Source organism: Tupaia chinensis, unplaced genomic scaffold (genome assembly GCF_000334495.1).
Source record: "Tupaia chinensis unplaced genomic scaffold, TupChi_1.0 Scaffold000597_1, whole genome shotgun sequence".
Lineage (NCBI taxonomy): Eukaryota > Metazoa > Chordata > Mammalia > Scandentia > Tupaiidae > Tupaia > Tupaia belangeri.
In genome coordinates, this window is record NW_006160114.1 from 2,322,854 (window position 1) to 2,348,554 (window position 25,701).

At 38.2% G+C, this 25,701-nt stretch overlaps 1 protein-coding gene across 1 annotated transcript in view; it reads left to right on the forward strand.

Moving 5' to 3' along the window:
- Positions 1-25,701, forward strand: part of B3GLCT (beta 3-glucosyltransferase) — a gene marked incomplete at its 5' end in the record, with an annotated part of 135,537 nt that overhangs the window by 67,237 nt on the left and 42,599 nt on the right. Inside the window, 4 exon segments of the mRNA XM_027775679.1 lie at positions 1-103; positions 8,010-8,073; positions 12,931-13,050; positions 14,841-14,910. Of these exon segments, the coding sequence (XP_027631480.1) occupies positions 1-103; positions 8,010-8,073; positions 12,931-13,050; positions 14,841-14,910 (357 nt within the window).

Below are 25,701 nucleotides of genomic sequence, written 5' to 3' on the forward strand. Positions count from 1 at the left end.
AATCTACAATTATTCACCATTATGCCTTTTCTGAAAATCCTACAGCCTTTAAATATCCTGACTTTGCTGCTGGCTGGGCCCTTAGTATTCCACTTGTAAACAAGTAAGAATTTATTAGACTGTTTTATTGTTGTTGTGTGGATCAACTTTTATTTCTCTGAGTACTGTAACTGATAGAGCCACGGTCTCCAATAAAGTTTTCCAGCCAGAGGCAGTGTGTAGTAGAGTGGGAAGACCTGGACAGGGAGCGAGATGTCTAAGGGTTTTTGCTGCAGCTTTGTCACTTGCTAGTTCCCTCAGATAAATCACCCAGCCTTTCTGTACTTCCTCTTACTCACCTGCAAAATAAGGCAAATAATGAGTTGTGAGACTGAGGGACAGCACAAGTGCTCTGAAAATGGTGCACATGGAAGTATCATTTTTATTGCTAAAAATGTTCTAGTTAGCCACAGGATAACTTTGATCACCAGTAAGAAAATAATCAGTAACATGCTGAGGTTGAGAGTTGATGGCTAATTCTGTGCATAAGTACGCATATATAAACATGGGTCAGGCCTCTAGTAGGACAGGTCGGCCCAACTCTTATTGCCTAACATACTGGCCTTATAGTATTTCCTATTCTGCAAAACCTGTTGGGTCTATGAACTCTGCTTGGTCTGCTCATAATGAGTAGAGACACCAAAAGCCCTGGTAGGTTCTGTAGTTCTAGCTAATGCACACCTCATAACTCTCTTACGCTCACCATGTGACTGGCTGCCAGGGGCTTTGTGAATTAGGGTATCAGATTGCATAGTAGCCAAGATGTCAGCATTGTTAAGGGGAGATTTAGTGTTATGGATTACCTCATTCTGCAAGGCAGCCCTGTAAGAGACTACAGGCTCATGATTTCTTGCCCTCTTGTGTTTGGAGGTTGACAAGGAAAGAAAGTTGCCAATGTGCTCAGCTACCATAGGAATCTTAGATTTCTCTCTCTGGTCAAGCTGGACAATATTTTCTTCTGAAGGTGGAGAGAGAAACGAGGGCCTCATCACAGAAGGTATCTAAGTTAGTGTGGGATGTTAACAAAATATCATACACTGGGTGGTTATAAATAACAAATTTATTCCTCACAGTTCTGGAGGTTGGGAAGTCTAGGATCAAGAGGCTGGCAGACTTGGTATGTGGTGAGGGCCAGCTTTAGGTTCACTGATGTGCCTTCTTGGTCTGTCCTCATATGATAAAAGCAGTGAAGAATCTCTCTTGGACTTCTTTTATAAGGCATTAATTCCATCATGAGGGTTTCAGCTCATAACATAATTACCTCCCAAAGACCCTGCCTTCTAGTAACATCATCTCAGGAGTTAGATTTCTTTCTTTCTTTTTTAGAGAGAAATTTTTGCTATAGGATGTGTGTGCTTACTGGAGAGACAGAGAGACAGAAAGTGAAAAATCAATTCCCTTTGGGGATGGCCATGCCACAATCTCTTCTCTTCCATTCTCCTCTCAGGATTTTGGGCACACGTAGCCAGTATGAGTTTTTTGTTTTTGTTGTTTTTTTTCCCCCTGTTTTAAAGAATTTATTTTTACCCCTACTTTACCACACATTTTAAACACCAACATACAATAAGATAAAGCAGACAAAAACCTTTCCTTATTAGAAACAAGATACACTATCATTTATAATTTTCAAACATTACTGTACTTGGAACTTTTATAATTTGACAAAGCATTCATGAAATAATCTGCAGACTAGTATGACAGACAAATAACACTTAAGCAGACATGACTGTCCCAAATTGTTTATTAGGTATGAATTTTACAAACATTTCTTAGATTAGCTGTAATGGTGGAGCTGGAGAGTATTGTGCCTTCTCCGAACTGCATGGTGAGAACCACCAGTAGTGTGGTGGAACTTGTGGCCCTTTCCAAGGCCCTGGCTCTTTTGGCCTGAGGATGTCAGCCCATGGTACTCCATGTGCTTGTGGACTAGTTTGGTAATCCACTGCTGTCAGGGTTTCTTCTGCTAGCTTTATGGAATGGATCAATGAGGATAACCTCGAAGAATTTATATGTGGAATCTTCACCCACCCAGTAAGAATTCAGGACTCTACGAGATCCACAGTGGTGTCCAGCTCACTCCTCTGCAACAGACTGGAGAGGCTTCGAGCAAACTTGAGCTGCTTAACACCATGATGGACAGGCTTGCCATAGGTTTAACCCTTGGGGACTGGGTGTTAGCAGCCTCCTGATGCACACAAATCTTGTATATGACATAACCTTACTTCGCCTTGTATCCCAGTATTTGCATTTAGTCTGGCCAGGTGAGGTGGGGAGCCTGGTGCAACACCAAGAGCTGGCAGTATTGCCAACACTGGACCCGCAGAAGAAACCACATCACATCGGACTACTTCTTCCGCCACAGCTTCTGAATGTACTTGTGCGTGCCCATCTTGGCTTACCAGATGACTGCTGCCAGACGGAAAGGCCCAGCATGATTTTTAAACTGCTGGGTCCAGGACTTGAAACTGTGGTTGACTACATGGGAATCCAGCAACATAGCCATTATGCCATCTGCTGGTCCTTCAGTGGTTAGGTTTCAGCATACCAGTTCTTGCGGGAGGATGCAGACTTTCACACATAGTAACGGACAGCTATGACTAAGAGAATTAGGACCAAGAGATTAATCTTTTGTACAAAGATCAGAAAATTCTCAGTATTTCTCCCAATTCCAACACATAGAGGAACAAGGCACCGGATACCTTATGCATTCATTGCCATCCATTCTTCACAACACTGAACAAAGACCAACAACTTGCAGCATGTTTTTAAGTTAGTTAATACCCATGATCTTCTCCCAAACTCCCTCCCTTTACCCTGACAAAAAGAAAATGAAATAGTAATTCAGTCTCTACCATAGTTCCAAATTCAAAATTGTTATTTTACATCACAATTTCTTTTGCTTTTGATGTGTACAAGACTCCAAACAAAATGATATGACCCATCTGGTATAGCAACTATCTGTGATCAAGATATATTTTGAAATGATTTTCTAATAGGAAGTTTGTGTCTATTCTTTAAAAGTTGGTATTATATGGGCCTACAGGTGGTGAGGTAATTAGGGTGGTTGGATTCCCATGTGGCTGACTGTGGTTCTAGTCCTGGTCCCAGTGGCTTGAAAATCATGTTGGGCACATGTGTGCACACAACCAAAATCTGAAGAGGAGAATGGAGGCAAAGGGACTGCAGCATGGCTATTCCACTTGTGAGGGTGATTTCTCACTTTCCCTGTCTCTGTCTCTAGCTTCCTCCTCTCTGGCAAGCACATGCGCCCTATGGCAAAATCCTAATATATATATATATTGTGCGTGTCCATATCAAGATGCATTTTGATATATCAAGATGCATTTTGCATAGAAAAGTATGTCATGACTTTTCCGATGACCCAATACTCAAGAGAACTAAAGGAGTTATAAAATGTTCATTAGCCTCATCATTTAAAATATTGAATCTTCCCAGTTGATTTTATTCAGTCCCAGAGCTGACTTTATTTCTCCCTATTATTAGGAAATAAATCAGTTAGCATGCTTTCTGTTGTAAGTAACAGGAAACAACTCAAAACTGCATCAAGTAAATATTGCTATACTTGAAAGTGAAGTCCATGGTTGGTTGGTTGATACAGGAGTTCAACAATGTTATTGAGAACTCAGGTTCCCTCTGTTTGTCCTGCCTGTATTACACAGCACCAGTTAGATCTAAATCTACTTCCTTTTGTGGTTTTGAGACAATAAAGGCTATATGTTTCCTATTTGTGTCCTACAGTAGAGGACCTTTCCACCAACCATGAAAGATAGATGCTTGTCTTTAATATAGTTGGGCCAACTTCAAGCTGAACCAACCCTTACATCATTAACAGTTGCTGGAAAATTACAGTGCTTTGGCCCAGAATAATCAGATTCTGACTGTGGAGCCCACTTAATTGTTGGGTCTGATAATTAATTAAAACCAGAATTTGTTTAGGAAAAAGGAAGGGGAAGCTCTGTATTGTATAGGCAACCAACCATGTCCACTATAAGAATGTTGATTCCCTTTGTCAAGGAGTCCTTGATTTTATGGCCTACAGTGTAGATAGGTTAATACTTTATAATTTCTTAAGTTTGCATTTTGCCCAAGTCACCATAACAACCAGTTATTTAAAGATATTTCATGATATGTACTTTCCTGAGACTGTTTACCACCAAAAATATTATTTGGTTGAGCAATCCCACATCTGTGAGTTTTAGGTTAACACTACCCAGTATTTCCTGGTGATTTATCCACATGACCTAACAGTAGCAGCAAGTACCAAAATTATTGGGTTGTTGGAAAAGTCATGAAGCATTTTTGCATAGAAAACATGTTATGACTTTTCCAATGACCCAATACATTATTGGAAAAACTCATTAGTTCCCAATAAGATGATTTTTTAAAAAATGTGCTACTACAGAACACTGTTAACTATCATTAATTTCCAGTAAGATGATTTCTCGTTTATGTGTTATTTATAACACTGTTACTTGTTTTTACCATTGCTTTTCTACCAACAAACCTTATTGAAGATTTCCTTTAATATCTTGCTTTATTGACTGTTTACAGTGGAACTAAAAGAACCAGTTAGAAAGTTTTTCTGTTATAAATTCAAAGGGACCCTATATCTTTTGCACTTCTCTTGCCTAATGGTTGTGTCATTAGAACTGTTTTATTGGAGACATGATTTAATGCTTAAAAATTAAGAAGGCTGAGTACTGTATGACATATTTTCCAGGAAATGAATATTTAATGAGGAAACATTTTATTGAAGTAACTGGAATTTTTGGCCTTCATTTTCTTTTTTTTTTTTCATTGTTGGTTACTGGAATTAGCATTTGAAATACCCTATACTTGGTGTATAGAAAAATATACCCTTGGGCTGGCCCTATATCCAGCCTCGTGGCTAAGGGAGCTAGATCCCACCTGCCCGATGGTTGTTCAGTCTTGGCTAGGGGCTTGAAAATCATGCTGGGTACATGTGTATTCATGCCCAGGAGCTCAAGAGGATGGCAAAATGGAGGAGAAGAAATTGCAGCATGATTATATCCCACTTGGTGTGTGTGGGTGTATTCTCCCTCTTTCTCTCTATGATGAGTGTATATGCCCACTGGCAATTAAAAAAATAATGTGCAGGCCAATAGGTGGTATGGTGGTTAAGGTGCTTGATTCCCACATAGTTGTCTATGGCTTGAATCCCGGACCTGGTGACTTGAAAATTACAACAAATAAGTAGATAGATAGATAGATAAATATTCAAAAGAAAATGCACTCTAACTACTGTTAGGGATTGCCTTTGCAAGGTGGCTAACTCAGGCCTAAAGAGGCATGTGAGACCCACTCATCCATAGTAAAAACTTATGATATTGAAGTGACTGCTATGACTTGGTTATGGTACACTCCCAGGACAGCCAGAGACAGCTAAATAGAATTAAAGTAAAATAAAATAAAATAAAATAAAAAAGAAATGTAAGACATCAGTTTGAAAGAGCTCCTAAAAAAAAAAAAAAAAGAAAAATCAGTACACATACTTATTTGTCCTCTTTCTAATCAATCATTCTGTCTTTCAAAGCAAATTTATCAGTAGTTTTTACTTTTCCCCCCTCTGAGGTTTCCCTCAAAGAAAACTTATCAAGAATTAAGTGAGAAAGGAACATGAAAAGTCAAAAAATGGAGAGGATATTTAAGGTTACAATTCACAGTTGTTTATTGGCTTTTGAGAAGGAATGTGTAAACATGGCCTTCTAACCATGAATGGCACCTGCTACTTGGATTCTGATCACATCTCTGTGTCCCTTGCCTGTGGCAGTAAGCTGCAGTATGACTTTGTCTGTCTTTGAAGTCTGAATGAGATGAATACTTACTCTCTGTAGTCTGATCAGATTTTGAAGGCTTGTGGCATGGGTCCAAATTGGAAAGTTACCTTGATACAGTTTATTTTATGCAAACTGGCTCCAACTGAGCTGAATTCAAATTAAGGGAAGATTGTTTTCCCCTGATATATATATCTGGAATGTTGTTTCTCCGAATCCTCACCTATTCATCCCCACAGGCCCACGAAAAGATATTGAACAAGAATGCAGCAGGTATTACAGGAGGCTCCTTTTGGTTCTGCCTTCTACCAAGGTATATTAGCATCCACTGTGAAACAAATGCTTTGTAACAAAACATAAATTATCACTTGCATCTGCTTTTTAATCTTCTAATCAGAAGTGAATTTTTAAAGAAATCTTTCATGGTTTAACTAGACTAAAATATAGTTAAAAACCCAGTAAAAATTTTTTGAGGGACCAGCAGGTGGTGTGGTGGTTTAGATGCTGGACACTCCCACATGGCCGACCACAGTTCGAGTTCCTGACCTGGCGGCTTCCTTTCTCCCTTTCTCTCTCTCTCTCTCTGTGCCTCTCTCTGATCAAATTAAATAAATGAATGAATACATAAAATTAAATAAATAATAATTAAATTTTTTTTTGAAACCTATTACTATTTTTCCTTTTTCAATCACTGTTATTTTTTTGCACCTAAAATATGTATTAGGAGGTTTGCAATTGAAGCTGATGGTCTAATTTACAGCTCTGTAAACAAATATATTGGGTCGTCAGAAAAGTCATGATGTATTTTCTTTTCCTTTTCTTTTTTTTTTTTTTTTTTGAGAGATTTTTGCTATAGGGCACGTGCACGTGCCAGAAAGACAGAGATAGAGAGACAGAAGGTGATAAATCACACCACCCCCCCATAGAGAATGGCCACGCCACAATCCCTTCTTCTCCATTCTCCTCTCAGGTACTTGGGCACGCATGCACATGCACTCAGCGTGAGTTTAAGCCACTGGGTCCGGGACTTGAACCGTGGTTGACGACATAGGATTCCAGCGAGATAGCCATTATGCCAATTGCTGGTCCCAGTCATGATGTATTTTTCTATGCAAAAATGCATCATGATTTTTCTCATGACCCAATAGAATCATATGATATTTCAGAGATCTTGTTTGTGATTCTGCATCAGTCAGCTTGGAATCAAAGAATATATTCTTCTTAATCATTCAGGGAGCTCTTTGGGCTCAGTTTGGCCTGGTACAGAGATTGGTGCTGGTGATATGGAGAAAGTGTAGTACAGAGAGGGATGTGCACACAACAGATTTTAATGGATGCAGTAAAATGAATAGGGACTGTACTCTGGGAACAAAGGATTTTTCCACTTATTCTGGTGAGAAAGTCCGGCAAAGTTTCCCAGAGAAGGTGCCCTTGCATTTGGTCTTGAATAAGAAAAGTTTGCTCAGTATAGGTTGGGTATAGGCACATTAGGCAGCTGCACAGTAGGGAGGAACAGTGGGAAGGAATGTGCTCTGGGCAAAGCAAATGGGTACCAAGACCCTGCGGATGTTGGGGGAATGGTGGGATGCTCAAGGCTGACTCAGGAGTTTGGTGCTTTATTTTTCATGAGAGAGGAGCCATAGATGATAATTTAAAAAAGAAAATGACTTGAAATAAAACTGTTGTTTTTCACTGAAACCACGTGCTTTTCTTCTCTAAAAGCCCCATATCCTGTAATTCATTAGTAAGAGTAAAAACAAAAAGTAGCAACATTTGTTTCTCTGTCATACATGTGTTTTGTCTTTACATTTTCTTTCTCGGTCATTATTTAGTGTAAGGATTATCAGGAGTCAAACCTTGTGGCTTCATTTTTCAGGGCATTTTATTGTGTTGTATCACATTGTATTGGATTTTACATTAGGTTGGCAGATGTTCATGCAACAGGTCTTGCTATCACTTACCAGCCAATAAAGCATTGCATTTTTACAGTCCTTTTGCTCAAGGAAAGGAAACTCATATTTTTATCTTAAAATGTAAATTCTTATTCATTTTTAAACATTAGAAAGTCTCAATAATGTGTTGTTCTTGTTTCATACTTCTTTTGGTTAATAAAAAAAAAAAAATCAAAACCCTCCACTTGATTCTATTTTCTAGGCTTACCAAGAGGTTAAAGATTGAATCCCTGAAGTCTGATTTTACGATAGATTTAAAACATGAGGTATGTCATGTTTTGTTTGGTTAAACATCTCAGAAATCAATAATTCATGTCTTTTGATATAAAAAGTGTTTTGTATTCCCCAACTGTACATTTCCCCCACCCACATCCATCTTCTCCCCACTGAGATAATTTCATGGTACTCTAGTGAATTAGGTCCTTCTATTTTAAGCTGATTTTGGTTATGCAGGTGGAGAGGGAGTAATGAAAAAGATTGCATTTGAGATTTATAATTCTTTGGTTTTAAGCTAGGGAGATGGGTCCAGAGGTGGGCTTCTAAAAATATGCAAAAACATCCTGAAAAGTACCTCTGGTCTTCCTTGGTGCTTTGGTGTACACTCTCCTGCTCCAAATGCAGATGAGGGGGGCTTTTAAAAAAATTCACAGGACACTTGTGGGAAACAGATAAGGTTATTTTGTGTTGATGAGGATGTGTATGGTGGTCTCAACTGGGCTGGACTGAGGTGTATATCATTGCTAGGTAAAGTTTCTTCACAATCTAAATGATGTATAGCAATTTAATGTATGGATAATAATAAAAATTATATATAATGTATGAATAATAATAAAAATTATATTAAAAAATTCACAGGGAAAGCATATTATGAGAAAACTATTCATGGGTTTAAATTTTTCTTTGCATCAAAAACTCAACTTTAATTCTACTTTTCCATGGACTTTGTGAAGGTTCTCTCTGTAGTCATGGGAGATGTGATTTTCAGGAGGTGATTAGGTCCTGAGGGTGAGATTCTCATGAATTGGATAAGTGCCCTTACAAAAGAGGCCCTTGAGAGCTCCCTTGGCCCTTTCCCATGTGAGGGCACAGCTAAAAGGAACTATCTGTGAATCGGAAAGCAGGCTCTTGCCAGACCCAAATCTTCTGATGTTTTAATCTTGGACTTCCCAGCCTCCAAAACTGTCATATATAAATATCTGTTGTTTATAAAACATCCAGTCTTGGGACCAGCAGTTAGCATAATGGCTATGTCACTGGACTCCCACCTAGTCGACCACGGTTCGCGTCCTGGACCCGGTGCCTTAAAACTCACGCCGGGCGCGTGTGCGTGTGTGCCCAAGATCCTGAGAGAATGGAAGAGAAGGGATTGCAGTGTGACCATCCCCTCTGGGGAGTGATTTCTCGCTTTCTGTCTCTCTGTCTCTCTCTGTCTGTCTGGCGAGCACACGCGCCCTATGGTGAAAACCTCTCCAAAAAATAAATAAATAAATAAATAAAACATTCAGTCTATGGTATTATAGTAGCCCAAACAAGACTAAGACATATGCCTTTTGTCATTGTCTGTGCTTGTCCCTCTGAGCAGAATTGAGCCAACCGGTCCTAAGCAGGGTCAGGCCTCTAGGGCTCCTGGATCCATATAGTGGACACCTGTGACCAATTATCCTAGAGGCTGGTGGCAGATGCCCCATTATTAGTGACTACAGATCATTATTCAGGAGGTCCCTTTTTGCATTTCATTCATGGGCATGCCTGACGACCTGAAACAGACTCTCCTCTCATTCTCTACATGAATCTGTGTCTCAGGACAGAGGTAAATCTGGTGATTCAGTCTAGTGTGGCTGGTAGCATTCCAGGAGCAAAAAGGCATACCCAAGACATTTTAACCTTTAGGGTGTTTTTAAATGAAACAGCTTATTTAAGAAAAATATACTTTTTTAAAGAAAATTTTTCCAGAGAGCACATGTGCTCATTGAAGAAAGACAGAGAGAAAGAGAAGGGAAAGCAAGAAAGGACCCCCTTCAGTGGGATTGTGGCCACAACGCAGTCCTCCATTTCTCCCTGTTCGGAGGATCCCAGGCATGCACATGTGCCTGGCGTGATTTTCAGACCCTCCTGGTTTGGCACTTGAACCACATAGTTGGCCATGCGAGGTCCAGAAACCTTAATCAGCAGTCCATGGAATGGCCTCAAATATACTTGGAAACAAATCATTCTTCTCTTCTACAATAAAGAAAGAATGCCTTGTTGAAAACCAAAATCTGTCTGGATATGTTTAGTGAAAAGTCAGTTCTAGTATAGATGCCCAGGTCCAGGAGACTGTTAAACATATGAAAGAATATTTTTACCATATATAACAGGCTTAAAGATCAATAAATAAGATACCTGTGTAACCCACCTGGTTTAAGAGAGAGAAAACACAACAAGTTGCCTGAGGCTATCTGTACATTTCTCTCTAGCAATAGTACCCTTTGGTCATCCTCGATAAAACACTCTCTTGAATTCTTTCACTTTTTTTTCATATTTTATGACATATAAATGTATTTCTGAATAACATGTAGTTTTGCATCTTTTTGGATTTTATGTAGACACAGTTGTGCCATGAATACCATTCTGATATGAGACTCATCCTTGTTGAACGCAGCACTGATTCACTTTATAGTCCCACTCCCATCTGTGGTTTTGTTTTCTGTGTTGTTAGTTACTCAGAATCAACCATAGACTGAAAATAGGTGAGTTTAGCACAACAAGATATTTTGAGAGCGAGAGAAAGACCACACTCACATCATTTAAATTCTGGTATATTGTCATAATTGTTTTTATTGTTGCTGTTGTTAATCTCTTACTATGTTAAATTTGGAAATTAAACTTTATAATGGGTATGTGTGTATATAGGAAAAAAAATATAAAGATATATGGAACTCAGAACTATCTGTGGTTACTGAGATCCACTGGGGGTCTTGGGCCATTCCCTCCCTCCAGCCCTGCTAGACAGGAGAGTGTTTTCCCTTTGCAGTGGTTTCTTGCAGGATCATACCATACAGTTCATTCTTCTGTTTTCTTGTTAGTGGGCTTCTGGACTGCTGCTGGTTTTTGGTATTACAGGCATTGCTTGTATGAATATTTTATGTGTGTCATGATGATTGTCTGCTAGAGCTTCTCTAACGCAGAGGTTTTTCAACTTTTTTTTTTTTTTTTTTACCGTGGCCCACTTTAAAAACATTAAGTATTTTATTGTGGCCCATTGTATTAGTGTGCTCTTTTGTCGTTATTGATTTATACCTTAGTATTATTGTAATCTGTATAATAGTCTTGTGAAATATTTTTAGGCTCACTTTATGGCCTGGTTCATGTCCAGTTTTTCTAAATGGAGAAAGGGAGTATATATAGTCTTTTATTTGGGGGGTTGTAATACTCTTTTTTTATTTGTTAGATTGAAGAAGGTATAAGTTATGCTTTTTAGCTCTTTTATTTCCTCCCTTTATTGCTTCATTCTTTCATTCTACTTCTTCTTCTTTTTTTTTTTTTCTGCTTGATTTATTGTTTACTAAGGGAAGAATTTGGAAGTTTGCCATAATGTGTATTTGACAACTTCTTTTTGTGGAACTGTCAACCATTGCTTTTTAAGCTCTGAGGCTCTGTTAATTTGGTGTATACAATTTTAGAATTGTTGTATCTTCTAGTGAATATCTTTATGTCTAGTGATGTTCTTTGTCTTAACGTTTTTTTTTTTTTTTTTGGAGAGGTTTTCGCTATAGGGTGCGTGCGCTCGCCAGACAGAGAGAGACATAGAGACAGAAAGTGAGAAATCACCCCCCAGGGGGGATGGTCACGCTGCAATCCCTTCTTCTCCATTCTCCTCTCGGGATCTTGGGCACGTACGCACATGTGCCTGGCGTGAGTTTTAAGCCACCGGGTCCGAGACGCAAACCGTGGTCGGCTACGTGGGAGTCCAGCGACATAGCCATTACGCTAACTGCTGGTTCCCAATGTTTTTGTTGACCTGAGTGTTTCTACCCTAGCTTTCTTTGGGTAACTGCTTTTCATCTTTTTCTTTCAATCTTTGTATATCCTGTTTTTTAGATGTGTCTCTTTTTTATATTAATTATTTATTTTGCATTCATTCACTGAACATCATCACAGCATACAAGATGCAATTTCTCATCCAGAATACACTGTATAGATGTGTCTCTTTAAACACATGTCTTTGTTTCTTTTTTCCTTTTAGCTCTAAGGACCCAGTTTATGTGGGGGGTTTGCTGCTAGCTATTCCTCACTCGGGTGGGTTGGGGCACCACTCTCTTTATTCCTATCAGAAACTCAGCATTACCAAGGGTCAGCTAGTCCCTACAGGGGAAAACAACCCGTGGTGTCCCTTTTCCACTTCTTACTTTCACATTTTGTCTTCACAGTTTTCATTCTTTGTATCAGCTTAGCAATACATACAAAATGATTTTAGAGATATGTGGTCCAACACTTTTAGATGCTTTCAGCAAGTTGGTTATTCAGGATATACAATCTCCCCTACTCTAGGGTACCAGAGCCACAATGCCATTTTCTTAGGTCTCTTTGTGGTGCTTTAGAGTGTTTTCTTCCCTAAGATTACTATAGATGATTTTGGAATTTTCTAGAGGTCAGAAATTCACAGATAGTTGTTCATTTTAATACCAGATTATATCAATTCACCTGGAGTTAACCATTTTTTAAAGAAAAAGAATAATGTTGAATATTAACAAATTGAGGCCAGCTCCATGGTCTACTAGTTAAGGTAGTGAGATCTCAAATGACTGAGTGTATGGTTTGAGTCCTGGACCTAGCAGCTTGAGAAACATACCAGGCATGTGTGTATACATGCCCACAATCATGAAAAGGGAGAGATGGAGGAGAAGGGATTGTGGTATTCCCATAGAGGATGCTTTCTCTCCTTCTCTCTCTCTCTTCCTGGCAAGGGCATGTACTCTCTAGCAAAAGAGGAAAAAACAAAGAAAAGGAAAGGAAAAAAAGTAGAATATTGACACATTGGTATGGGTCAATTTAATCCTTCTGTAGAAGGTATATCCTCCATTGAGATATTTTCTACTGTCTTATACTTCTGTTAGTTGAGTTTCTTCTTCATCTTGTGACAGATTGCCCTCTACATTTGGGACCGAGGCGGGGGACCACCCCTTACCCCAGTGCCTGAGTTTTGTACAGATGGCATGGACTCCTACTGTGCTACCTCATTCCATTTTTCCCTACCACTTTGTGTAAGTAATAGAAGAAAAACTTGCATCTTTGAGGGAAATTTGCATCTCTGAGGAAAATTTGCATGCTGTGCATAATGTTGTCCTAACACTTTATATACTAAAGGGAAAAAAAAAATCAACATTTGGACTGTGCCAGGTAAGAACTGTCTCTAGTGATAACAACCCTACTGGGTTAGCCCTGCTGTCACCTCATCTTACATGTAAGAAGGTAAGTACTTGCTCAAGACTGCAGAGCTAGGAGGGAACGTGTAGGGTTATGACCAGCCAGTACTCTCCCACTCCTGTCTTCTGAGGTAGTTGGCTACAATTTTTTTTTTTTCCCTGAAGTTCCTTTTTCTATGAGTGAGTAGGAGACAGAGAGACTGCGCCCCTAAGAGGGTCTTTGTACCACGATCCACCCTCAGCCTTAGCGAACTCCAGATCATGGGCACCTGTGAGTGCCTGGTGTAATCAAGGAGGTCTCTGGATACAACCTTGAAACCTTCCAATGTGGGTCAACCTCACAGAATGTCACATTTTACCACTCTGCCACCATCCAGCCCTCTGCCCTGGCTCCTTAGAATCGTTGAGCCAAGTCATTTTTTCCGTTGATGATTTAGTGTGTGTAGATGAAGATTTCTATTTCATTTCCTAGAAAGGCAATTTCAAACATTTTCTGTCACCCAGACCTTTTCCACAAGCCTATCCCCTATACTGTGTCAGCAAGTGACCTACCTTTGGTCTTTCTTGAGACTGCAGAACTTTCAAAATGGACTTACTTGTTATGGCAGACCAGTGGTCCAGTCCTCAGGGTGAGCCTGAAGACCCTGAAACTCACCAGGTTGTTAAGAGTTTTATCTCATAAGGGAGAATGTGTTCACCAACTTCAAACATTGCCTGTTATTCTCAAGTCAATCACACAGAATTCTGTTCTATTTAAAAAATAAATGTATGCATACACACACCCCCAAAACATAGTACAACAGTGGGAGAGAACCTGCAATGTCTGTCAGGAGGAAAACCAGTCTCTCTGAACTTTATGCTTGCTTGCCCTTTAGTGCTTCTTCCAGTGTTTTGAGCCACATGACAAAGCTGTGTTGGATGTCACTGTGAAGTAGCCCCAAATGAGGCAGAAGTCATAACCAGATACTATTAGGCCCAAGACAGGTAATCAGAGAGTCAGAACATACCCTCCATGAGGCAGTTGAAGGCCTTGGTGTCAACAAATCCTTCCACTGTCCCTTTCATCTGCATGATCAGCTTGCACTCCAGTATCCCCTGCCCCAGGTTTGTGAAGTAATCCTTCTTGGAAAACTTGGGAAGCCAGTAAAAGGGCCATAAAGATCATTTCAACATCAAAGTAAGGCCTGGCCTCCTAAAAAGGAGTCATCTCTTATTTTACACTAAACATCCCTCCTGCTTTTTTCTCTTAGTTAAAATTCTCACTAGCTGGAAGGAGGAAAAGGTGAGATAACTAACATTTATTGGTCTCCTGCTATTGGGCTTAATCAATCATAGTAATAATAGCAACCTGATGGTAGGTCTTATTCCCATTTTCTAAATGAGCAGACTGAAGTTTCGAGAGCCAAAGAGAGTTGTTAAGATGATGCATGGTCTGTGCACAGCACAGCTTGGACTTCAAAGGCTACCTTGTCCATTGAACTATAGTTTCTTTTTCCCCCTAAAACTTTAGCCTGGAAATAGGTGTAATATCTCTAACATTGGTTAATGTGAACCAAAGCATGTGAGCTCTAACGTGGGTGCAAAGTTAAGATAACACTGAGTCATATATATTTTTTCTTGTTTTTTAGGGAAAGCCAGTGAAGAAAGAGGATATTTTTGTTGCAGTAAAAACATGCAAGAAATTTCACAGTGACAGAAGTATGTTTTGGGTTATTCCTTTTTATTGAAGCTTTAAAATCTGAACTTGCTTTATAAGAAAGTATGAACTAGGTATCTCAAAAAAAGAGATCACAAATAGAAATGTCGAAGTAAACGTAGTTACTGAATTAATGTTCTTCATGGAGCCACTTCAATTACCAAGATCAATTAGGAAGGGCAAGTATGTATTGAAATGAGCAGTCATAGCCCTCCTAAATACTGTTTAGAGCAGTATTTTAAATTAGAAATGGAAAAGCTCATCTGTGGCAATCTGGGAGACAATATGTGAATAATAATGCATTTTGTGAAACAGTGTCCTATTATGTCCTCGTATAGTCTCTGACCTGTCAGAGAGTATTAGAGGGGATTTCAAGGTAGCAGAATGCCAACAAATAATGTGTTCTTGAAGACTGCTCTTTCTTTTTACTTCTATTTCAAATACACACACTGAAACTTTTAATAAAGAAATGTATTTGCTCCCAGTAGATAATTGGAGAAAAGGAGAAAGCTGCCCTAGACATGGTGGTCCCTTAAGGAAATCCTGGCATGCAGATGAATGTTGTTTTTATTCAAGTTTTTTATGTCATTTCAGAATTCTCTTTATGGTGATAGACTTTAAAAAAATCCTAAATATAAACAGACATAATTTCTCTCTTTTGGCACTTTATTTCAAGCAGCACTTTTCTGAAATTGAAAATTAGGCAGTCTTTCATTTTCTAATTTTAGCATATATTATATTTTTTTTACCATGAAGAGACTGTTGATTTTACCAAGGGTGTGATATTTATGTAGGAAAGATTTATAAAACAGCTGTCATTTTTGTTAGATTGAATCTATGGGAAGAAGTTCATTTATACATTTTATGTGATAATTTTATATGTACAAATTACATTTTAAAGGAAAAGATACATTTCAAATAAAAGAATATGATAATTTGGGGTTATATTGATAGTATTTTATAAGACATCCATGTCAATTGAAATGTAGTTATAATCAACTATGTTTTAAAAAATACTTTAACTGTAACCCTTTATATTTGCCAAAAATAGTCACATGGAGTTTTAAATTCTATTAAATCAGCCTAAATAAATGCACTTATTATACAAAGACTCCTAAATACTATTAAGAATTAATATAGCAGCCAAAATAAAATTTTGGCATAGCTATGATAGTGAGCTCAGGCTGAGGCCAAATGGGAGCCCTGAGTTTGATTCCTGGCGCACCCTAAAAGCCACAGATAGTGAGTGGTATGCGACTGTAGTCACAACTACTCAGAAGGCTGAGGCAGGATTGTGACAGAGCTAGACCCTGTTTAAAAATAATAGTAGTAATAAAGACAAATCAATCAATCAATAACATTCTCATTTATCATAAATTTAGTCCAAGTGTAATATCCTTCTGCTTTTTTCATAATTTGGAAAGACTTTGTGGGGCAATTTGACAAATATCTTTTTAAAAAGGCTGTCAGGGAAAATGAACCAGTTGCTTTTTACTTATTTTATTTTGCTTATTTCACAAGAAGTAGAAGTATTCAGATTGATTTAGTTGATCTTGAAGCTGCCTTTTGAGTAGTGATTGTTTTCATACTGCTGCTGTTAAGCATAGTGGTTCTTATGGGTTGTATTAGTGGTGCTATCTTCTCCTTGAGACACATTTTTTTAGTGACTGAAGCAGTAAAATTTGAGCCCCTTATGGTTGTCTTTTACATATTCAATTGAAATGAAAAAGTTTGTTAATTTTAATGTAATTTTGAATAATCTAGTGCTTCCTTACTTTGCATAAAGTTAACTTCAAGATTCTATGAAACGCTGTAATATTTGAGAGTTTTTAAGAATTATTTTATTAATTTTATTTGTTGTTATTATTTATTTGACCAGAGAGAGAGAGAGAGAGAGAGAAAGAGAGAGAAAAGGAGGCAGGGAGGGAGAAAGAGAGAGAGAATGTGAGAAAGCGAGCCACCAGGTCTGGGACCTGAACTGTGGTCAACCATGTGTCCCCGCTGCCCCAATCACCATGCCACCTGCTGGCCTTTATATTTGAGTTTTCAATAAAAGGCTTTTAAAATGACAAAATCTCAAAAGCCTATTCATAATATTAAAAATGAACCTTCAAGGTCAGATGTGTTGATTTGCTGCTGGATTAATTTGGATCTGGGGTCACTGAAGCATGAGACCTAAGAGGTATCATGAAGCGTTTACAGCTGGGTTTCTTTGGCAAACCATCTTTAAACTTGGATATGTTTGTTTGAAAAGAGTATAAGGCAGCAGGATTTTTAGGGACTTTAATGCCCATTTTGCTCAATGGAAGTGGAGCCTGCCAGGCTGCTGAGCTCTGCCCCTCCTGTTAGACAGCAATCTAGCTGCCAGTTAACCCAAAGAATTATCCAGTAATCCTATCAGTTACAGTGACAACACCGCAGTGAATACTTCTACTAATTCTTTTTTTTTTTAACATTTTCTAGTGTGTTTTTCACATACATTCCATCATCTAATTTCATGTTGACAATCCCTCATGATGTGATAATCATTGTTATTCACTAATTGTAGAGAAAGCTGAATATGGAATGATACACAACTGGTCCAAGTTCTTGAAGCCTACTGAGTAGAGGACCCAGAACTTGGGTTTTTTGGCTCCTAAATGTCATGTTCTCTCTGTACCAGCACAGCTACACTGTAATCTCCGTGGTGTATTATAAACCCAGCACTTGATAAGTAATCTTTGATATTCATGTCGATGCCCTGCTATGCCCAAGGTCAGTTCTGAGTTGGCCAGAAGCTGTGAAAGGAGGTTTTTCATTTTCAATAGCAATGGGAATAGCAAGTAATTGAAACACACTCATGATTTAAAATACAAATAAAGCTGGGAATTCAGACCACCATCCCTATAGGAGTGTATTATTGCCAGTCAGATAGATTACATGGACTAGGTAATTTTTTTCTTTCTCCATGAACTCTGGGGTAAAAGCAGTTGAAGTAACTAAGGTCAGATGACAATGAAGGGAAAAATACATACATAAGAAACTGTATTTATCTTTGAAATATTAAGAGTGGAATCTTTGGTTATGTCCTCAGGCTCTGAGCAGAAGACACCAATGATGGCCCTCACTTCTAGTTCATTATAGTGTTGGTCATCTCAGGATGAAGGATGAAATACATTTCATTTCAGGCTCTAGTCACAGCAAGGGAAAATATGTGTTAGATTCATTTTTATACTGTCATAGAAAAGTTGCTAATAAAACCAGGTTCCAAAATTTTAAAAATGTTTTAAATACTGCACTTTTTTTTTTTTTGGCTTAACAATGAAACATTTATGTAACTACTTTTGACTGGATTCCAACTTAAATGAAATGTAGCATTCTTAAAACACAGCAAACATGTATTTTCTTTTTTCTTTTATTTATATGAAATGTTTTTCAATATATTTTATCTTAATTTCTTTCACACATTCAATTGCTATACATCACTTAGCTTGTAAAGTGAATTTTCCAACATGAATACACTTTACATCAGTCCAGTTGAGGACACTCTACATGTTATCGTAACAGATAATAATCTTATTTCTGTGTCCCATAAATGTCTTGCCTCTATTTTTCTCCTTAATGTCTTTCCTCACACTCTCCTCCTTCTCCCACCCTCTTTCCACACTGTATCCAGTATCCATAATCATTTTCTATATTTCTATATCCTCTAATATTTCAGTTTTCCGCCATTGAGTGTGGACAGTCAGTATATATTATTAAGTGGAGACATACAGTGTCTCTCCTTCATAGCCTGGCTTGCTTCACTCAGCAGTAAATCTTCCATATTTGTCCACTTTCTATCAAAAGTCAGGGTCTTGTTTTTTTTTTTATATAGCTGAGTAGTATTTCATAGAGTAAGTATATGCACCACACTTTTTCAGTCCATTCATCTCTTTGTGAACATTTGAGTTGGTTCATGTCTTAACAGTTATGAATAATGCTGCAATGAACATAGATGTGCAAGCACTTTTCCAATTGAGTATTCTCCTGTCCTTAGGGGAGATACCCAGGATTGGGATTGTTGGATCACATGGTAGCTCTGTTTGTAGGTCTTTGAGGAATCACCATATTCTCCACAGTGGCTGGACCAATTTACATTTCCACCAGCAGTGTAGGAGAGTTCCCCTTTCACCACAGCCCCCACCAGCACTTACCATTTTGTTTTTTTTTAATCTCAGTCATTCTGACTGGGGTTAGTTGATACCACATTGTGGTTTTGATCTGCATCTCCTTTATGGTGAAAGATGTTGAGCATATTTTCTTATGCTTTTTGGCTGTTTGTATGTCTTCCTTAGAGAGTGTTTTTTTCAGCTCATTTTCCCATCTTTTAATTGGGTTCATCTTTTGGGGGAGGGTAAGCCATTTGAGTTCCCTGTGTTTTCTGGTTATCAGTCCCTTATCTGATACATAGTTTACAAAAATATTCCCCCATGCTGAAGGTTGTCAATTCACACTTTCGCTGTGCAGAAACTTCTTAATCTGATGTAACCCCACTTGTCTATTTTTGTGCTTTGGGACTCTTATTTCAGAAGTCTTTGCCTACTGCAATTTCTCTCAGAGTTTCCCCAGAGTTTTCAATAAGTAGTTGTATAGTTTGTGGTCTTAGGTTTAGATCTTTGATCCACTTTGAGTTGATTTTTGTCAATGGTGAGAGGTAGGGGTTCAGATTTATCTTTCTGCAGGTGAATACCCAGTTTTTCCAGCACTATTTTCTAAAGAGGTTTTCCTTTTCCCACTGGATTGACTGGTATCCTTTGTTAAAAATCAGTTGGCTGTATGTTTCGGGTTTTATTATTGGATTCTCTGTTCTGTTCCATTGGTCCACATGTCTGTTTTTGTGCCAATACCATGCTGGTTTTTTTTTTTTTTTTTTTTTGAGAGGTTTTCACTATAGGGCGCATGCACTTGCCAGACAGACAGAGACAGACATAGAGAGAGACATAGTGAGAAATCACCCCCTAGGGGAGACGGTCACGCTGCAATCCCTCCTCCTCCATTCTCCTCTTGGGATCTTGGGCATGCACGCACACGCACCTGGCGTGAGTTTTAAGCCACCGGGTCCGGGATGTGAACCGCGGTCGACTACGTGGGAGTCCAGCGACATAGCCATTACGCTAACTGCTGGTTCCCTACCATGCTGTTTTGATTATCATAGCTTCATAACATATTTTGCGGTCAGAGAGTGAGATGCCTCCTACTCCACTCTTCTAAATCAGGATGTCTTTGGTAATATGGGGGTCTTTTATGATTCCAGATAAATTCTATGATTGTCTTTTTTAAATCTGTGAAGAATGTCTCTGTTAATTTGATTGGAATTACATGAAATATGTAGATTAATTTGGGTAGAATTCCCATTTTGATTATATTAGTTCTTCCAATCCAGTAACATGGGATGTCTTTTCACTTTTTTGTGCGTCATTTTCTGTTTACTTTTTTAGCTTTTCTTTGTTTTTCTTGTGGAGGTTTTTGACTTCTTTGGCCAGATTTATTCCTAGTATCTTATACTTTTTGTGACTATGGTAAATAGGATTACTTCCTTCAGTTCTGTCTCAATCCGCTTGTTGTTCCTATATAGAAATGCTATAGATTTTTGTATATTGATTTTATATCTTGCAACTTTACTGTATTCATTTATTACTTCCAGGAATTTTTTCTTGGATATGTTTGGTTCTTCTAGGTAAATAAACATGTCATCTGCAAATAGAGATAATTTCACCTCTTCTTTTTCTATTTGAATGCCTTTTACTTTATTCTCTTTTTTGATCGCATTGGCTAAGACTTCCAGCACTGTATTGAAAAGGAGTGCAGAAAGTGGGCATCCTTGTCTTGTACCAGTTTTTAGTGGGAAAACTTTCAGATTTTCCCCATTTAGAATGTTAGGTATAGGTTTTTCATAGATAGCTTTTATTGTGTTGAGAAATGACCCTTCTATGCCAATTTTGCTGAGAGTCTTAATCAGGAAGGGATGTTGTATTTTATCAAATGCTTTTCTCTGCATCAACTGATATGATCATAGGGTTTTTATCTTTCTTTCTGTTAATTTGGTGTATTATGTTTATGGTTTTCCATATGTTAAACTACCCTTCCATCCCTGGAATAAAGCCTACCCGATTGTGATTTGTAATCCTTTTTCTACATGTTGTTGAATACTTTGCTAGTATCTTGTTGAGAATGGATCTATATTTATCAGAGATATTAGTCTATAGTTTTTCTTCCTTGTCTGTTTCAGGAATAAGGATGATGGAGGCTTCATATAATGAATTTAGGAGGGGGTCTATTCTTCTGGATCTTTAGAAATAACTTGAGTAGGGAACCAGCAGGTGGTATGGTGGTTAAGAGCACTGGACTCACACATGGCCAACCGCAGTTCAAGTCCCAGACCTGGCGGCTGGTGCTCTCTCTCTCTCTTCTTTCTCTTTCTCTCCATCTCTCCGTAGAAAAATAATGATAATAAGTAAATAACTATTTAAAAAAATAACTTGAGTAGAATGGTGGTTAACTCTTCTTTAAAAGTTTTGTAGAACTCAGAAATGAAGCCATCAGGGCCAAGGCTTTTCTTTGTTGGGAGGTTATTTATTACTGACTCAGTTTCATTGCTTGTTATGAGCTTATTCAGGTTTTTTATGTCCTCCCAATTCAATCTTGGTAGATTATACGGGTCCAGGAATTTGTCTATCTCATCCAGGTTTTCCTGTTTGTTGGCATATAGTTGCTCACAATATTCTCTAATGTCTTTTATTTTTGTCGTGTCCGTTGTTATATTGCTTGCTTAATTGCGAATTTGATTTATCTGGTTCCTTTCTCTCTTCTTTTAAATTAGTCTAGCTAATGGTGTATCAATAATGGTTTATCTTTTCAAAGAACCAGCTTTTGCTTTCATTTATTCTCTGTATAGTTTGTTTACTTTCTATTTCATGTATTTCTGCTTGAATCTTTATTATTTCTTTTCTCCTGGCATGTTCTTGGACATTTTTGGTTGCAGCTTTTCTCATTCTCTGAGACATGATGTTAAGTTGTCCATTTGCAATCTTTCCATCTTTTTCTTATGTGAACTAATTGCTATGAACTTCCCTCTTATGACTGCTTTTACTGTGTCCCATGGATTGAGGAAACTCATGCACTCATTATCATTGGTTTCCATGAATCTTTTGATTTCAGTCTTAATTTCTTCAGTAGTTGTGAAGTCATTCAGGAGTAGGCTATTTAGTTTTTATGTGACTGTATTTTTGTGTATTTTTCCTGAAATTAATATCAAGTTTAACTCCATTATAGTTGGAAAAGATGCTGGATATAGTTTCTATGCCTATGAATCTGTAGAGGCTTGTTTTGTGCCCTGTTATGTAGTCAGTCTTCAAAAAGGTTCCATGTGGGGGTTAGAAAAAAATATATTTCATGGTTTTTGTGTAGGAAATTCTATAGATGTCTGTCAAGTCCATTTCATTTATGGTATTGTTTACGTCCTGTATCTCTTTGCTTATTTTTTGTCTAGATGATCCATCCAAAGGAGATAGTGGGGTGTTGAGACCCCTAACAATGAGTGTGCTTCAGTCTATGTCTTCTTTTAGATCTAACAATCTTTTCTTTATGTATTTTGGTATTCCTAATTTGGGTGCATAGATATTTATAAGCATTATATCTTCTTGATGAATTAACCCTTTTGCTACTGTATAATGCCCTTCTTTGTCTCACAGTTTTTGCTTTAAAACCTATTTTGTCTGAAATTAGTATCACGACCAGCTCTTTTTTGGTTTCCATTTGCATGGAATGCCTTTTTCCAGCCCTTCATTTTTAGTCTGTGTTTGTCTTTATCTGTGAGAAGCACTTTTTGTAGGCAAAAGATAGAGGGTATCTGTTTTATTTTTTTATTTTTAGAGGTTTTTGCTATAGGGCATGTGCACTCGCCAGAAAGTGACAGAGAGATAGAAAGCGAGAAATCACCCTCTGGGGGGGATGGCCACGCCACAATCCCTTCTCCTCTATTCTCCTCTTGGGATCTTGGGCACGCATGCACACGTGCCTGGCGTGAATTTAAGCCACTGAATCCAGGACTCAAACCGCGGTCAGCTACATGGGAGTTCAGTGACATAACCATTATGCTAACTGCTGGTCCTGCCAATCTGTGTCTCTTGATTGCAGAATTTAATCCATTAATGTTCAACGTTATTGTCAACATTTCTAGATTTGTCCCTATGATTAAGTTAGCCATTTTCTTGGTTGTTTTTCTTTTATTTCTGTCTGTCTCTTTTTAAATTTTCTTGGCACAGCACTCTCTTTGGAATTTCCTAAAGAGCTGGTCTGGTGTTGGTAAAGTTTTTCAGGTTGTTTGAGAAGATTTTGATATTTTCTTTCAATATGAAGGATAATCTTGTTGGGTGTAATAATCTTGGTTGAAATGGTTTCTCTCTTAACACTTTGAATGTATCTTCCTATTCTTTCTTGCTTACATTGTTTCCGTCAAAAGGTCTGATGTTGGGGAACCAGCAGTTAGCGTAATGGCTATGTTGCTGGACTCCCATGTAGTCGACCATGGTTCGCGTCCTAGACCCGGTGGCTTAAAACTCACGCCGGGCGCGTGTGCGTGCATGCCCAAGATCGTGAGAGGAGAATGGAGGAGAAGGGATTGTGATGTGACCATCCCCCCTGGGTGGTGATTTCTTGCTTTCTGTCTCTATGTCTCTCTCTGTCTATTTGGCGAGCGCACGTGCCTTATAGCGAAAATCTCTTCAAAAAAAAGAAAAAGGTCTGAAGTTGGACTGATGGGATAATCTTTGTAAATAGTCTGACATTTCTCTTTTGCCAATTTTAATATCTTGTCTTTATCTATGATTTTGACTAGTCTGGCTCTGATGTACCATGGAGAGGATCTTCTTGGGTTGATTCTATTTGGCATCCTTTTTATTTCTTTGAGTGCTTCTCTAGGCTTGGAAAGTTTTCTTCCAGGATTTCATGGAATAGATTTTCAGTGCCCTTATTTGTTTCCTCACCTTCCAGAATACCAATTATTCAGATGTTTGGACATTTAATGGAATTTAGTATTTCTCTTACATTTTCCTCATTTTTTTTTGTTATTTTTCTCTCTCTTTTTTTTTTTTTCCCTATGATAGAGGTTTTGTCTTCTACATCTGAGATTTGATCTTCTTCATGGTCTAATTGTCTTTTAATACTTTTGAGAGTGGTTTTGATTTCATGTATTACAGTCTTCATCTCTAACAGTTCCGTTTGATTCTTTTTTATGGTGTCCATTTCTTCTTTCAAATCATGGAAGGACTTCATCATCTCTTGGAGTTTGTTGTCTCTTTTGTCTTACAACTCATAGAGTTTTGTCACCATGAATGTTGTGAATTCTTTCTCTGACGTTTCAGTAACTTCTGTTTTTTCAAGGGAAGCACAGATACTGTGTTCTTTTGATGGAGACTTATTTCCTGGATTTCTCATACTTGAGGCTCTTCTGTGACCTTTAATCACTTGGTGATGTATTCACTTTTGGATAGCTCTTTGGAGACTGTTTCTGTGCCTGGGAACTAGTTTGCTTCCCTTTTGCTGTGAATTGCTTCCATGCCAAAGTCTCTCTTCTGCTGTGGTTAGCAATATGGTCCCCCCAGGAGGAGTTTTCTGTTCACATTTCTGAAGAGCAGTTTCTCCCTTTTTGCTGCTGATGGTTTAGTAGTGGGTGAGGATTCCTCAGAGACTCACGATTTTAACATGTTTGAAAACTATAATTCTAGACCTGTCTAGTCCTTCTGGGGGCTGGAGGATGAGCAGAAAATGACAGTGTAAGGGGGAAGAAATAAAGAAAATGAAAGAGAAAGAAAGAAAAAGATTTCAGCAGGGGCTGCAGATGGAGATGGACTCCTCTTGAGAGATCTGCAACTGCCCTGTCTTATTCCGGGAAGAGAAGTAAAGAATTAGCAAAATAAATAAAGAAAAAAGTCCTACGTTTCTAGTTTAGAGAAGAGGGGGTGGGCTCTGAGGTTGGGAGCTGGGGCTGGAGCTGAGGCTGAGATTCAGCCCTGCCTCAGGTTCCCTGACTAGGAAGGAGGCTACAGGTGGAGATCCATATGTTTTCTTTTGGCCTAAGAATTAATACATAATTGAAACAAGCAACACATTCTGAGAGGCAAGCATTTAGTATAGTTCTTAAGAAACTTTAAAGGTATTATATAAGGTATTGAATTGGGCAGTGCATGTAAAATTATGTTCAGGTAAGGAAAAGATCTCTTGGAGCTTTACTATTTAGCTTGATTACTTTCTCTTGGGTTATATGTTTTCCATTGTGTGACTTGAGCTGTCAGAAAACCTGAAGAATTGTGTTTGCATCATTTTGCCATGCAGTTCATGTGTCTCACGTACCTTGTAGCAGTCGCTGTTTTTGTTCATCAAATGATGGGTTGTGAGAAGCTCTCTGCCTGCAGACTTCCTCTAATTAGATAGGTTAAATTGCTATTTGCTCAGCCTTAGTTCCTTTTCACAGCTTTCTGAGCTCTTAAAAATAAACACCTTATTTCTTTGAGATTAAAAAAACAAACATATTTGCTGTTTTTATTGCTGTGGTAGTGTCTAGAAGAGGCAAATCTCAGCAAAATTATTAAAAGGAGTGTTTGGTAGTGGTGTTCTTTTAGATTAAAGAGGCTTATAGGTACCTTGGTACAATCTGCTTATTTAAAAGATGAAGCTTGAACTAAAATACAGCCAGATGGGAGACTGTATTCTAGTCAGATGAAGCGATTAGCTCAATTGTTGAAGAGAAGTCAAGTGTCATTGGTTCAACTCTT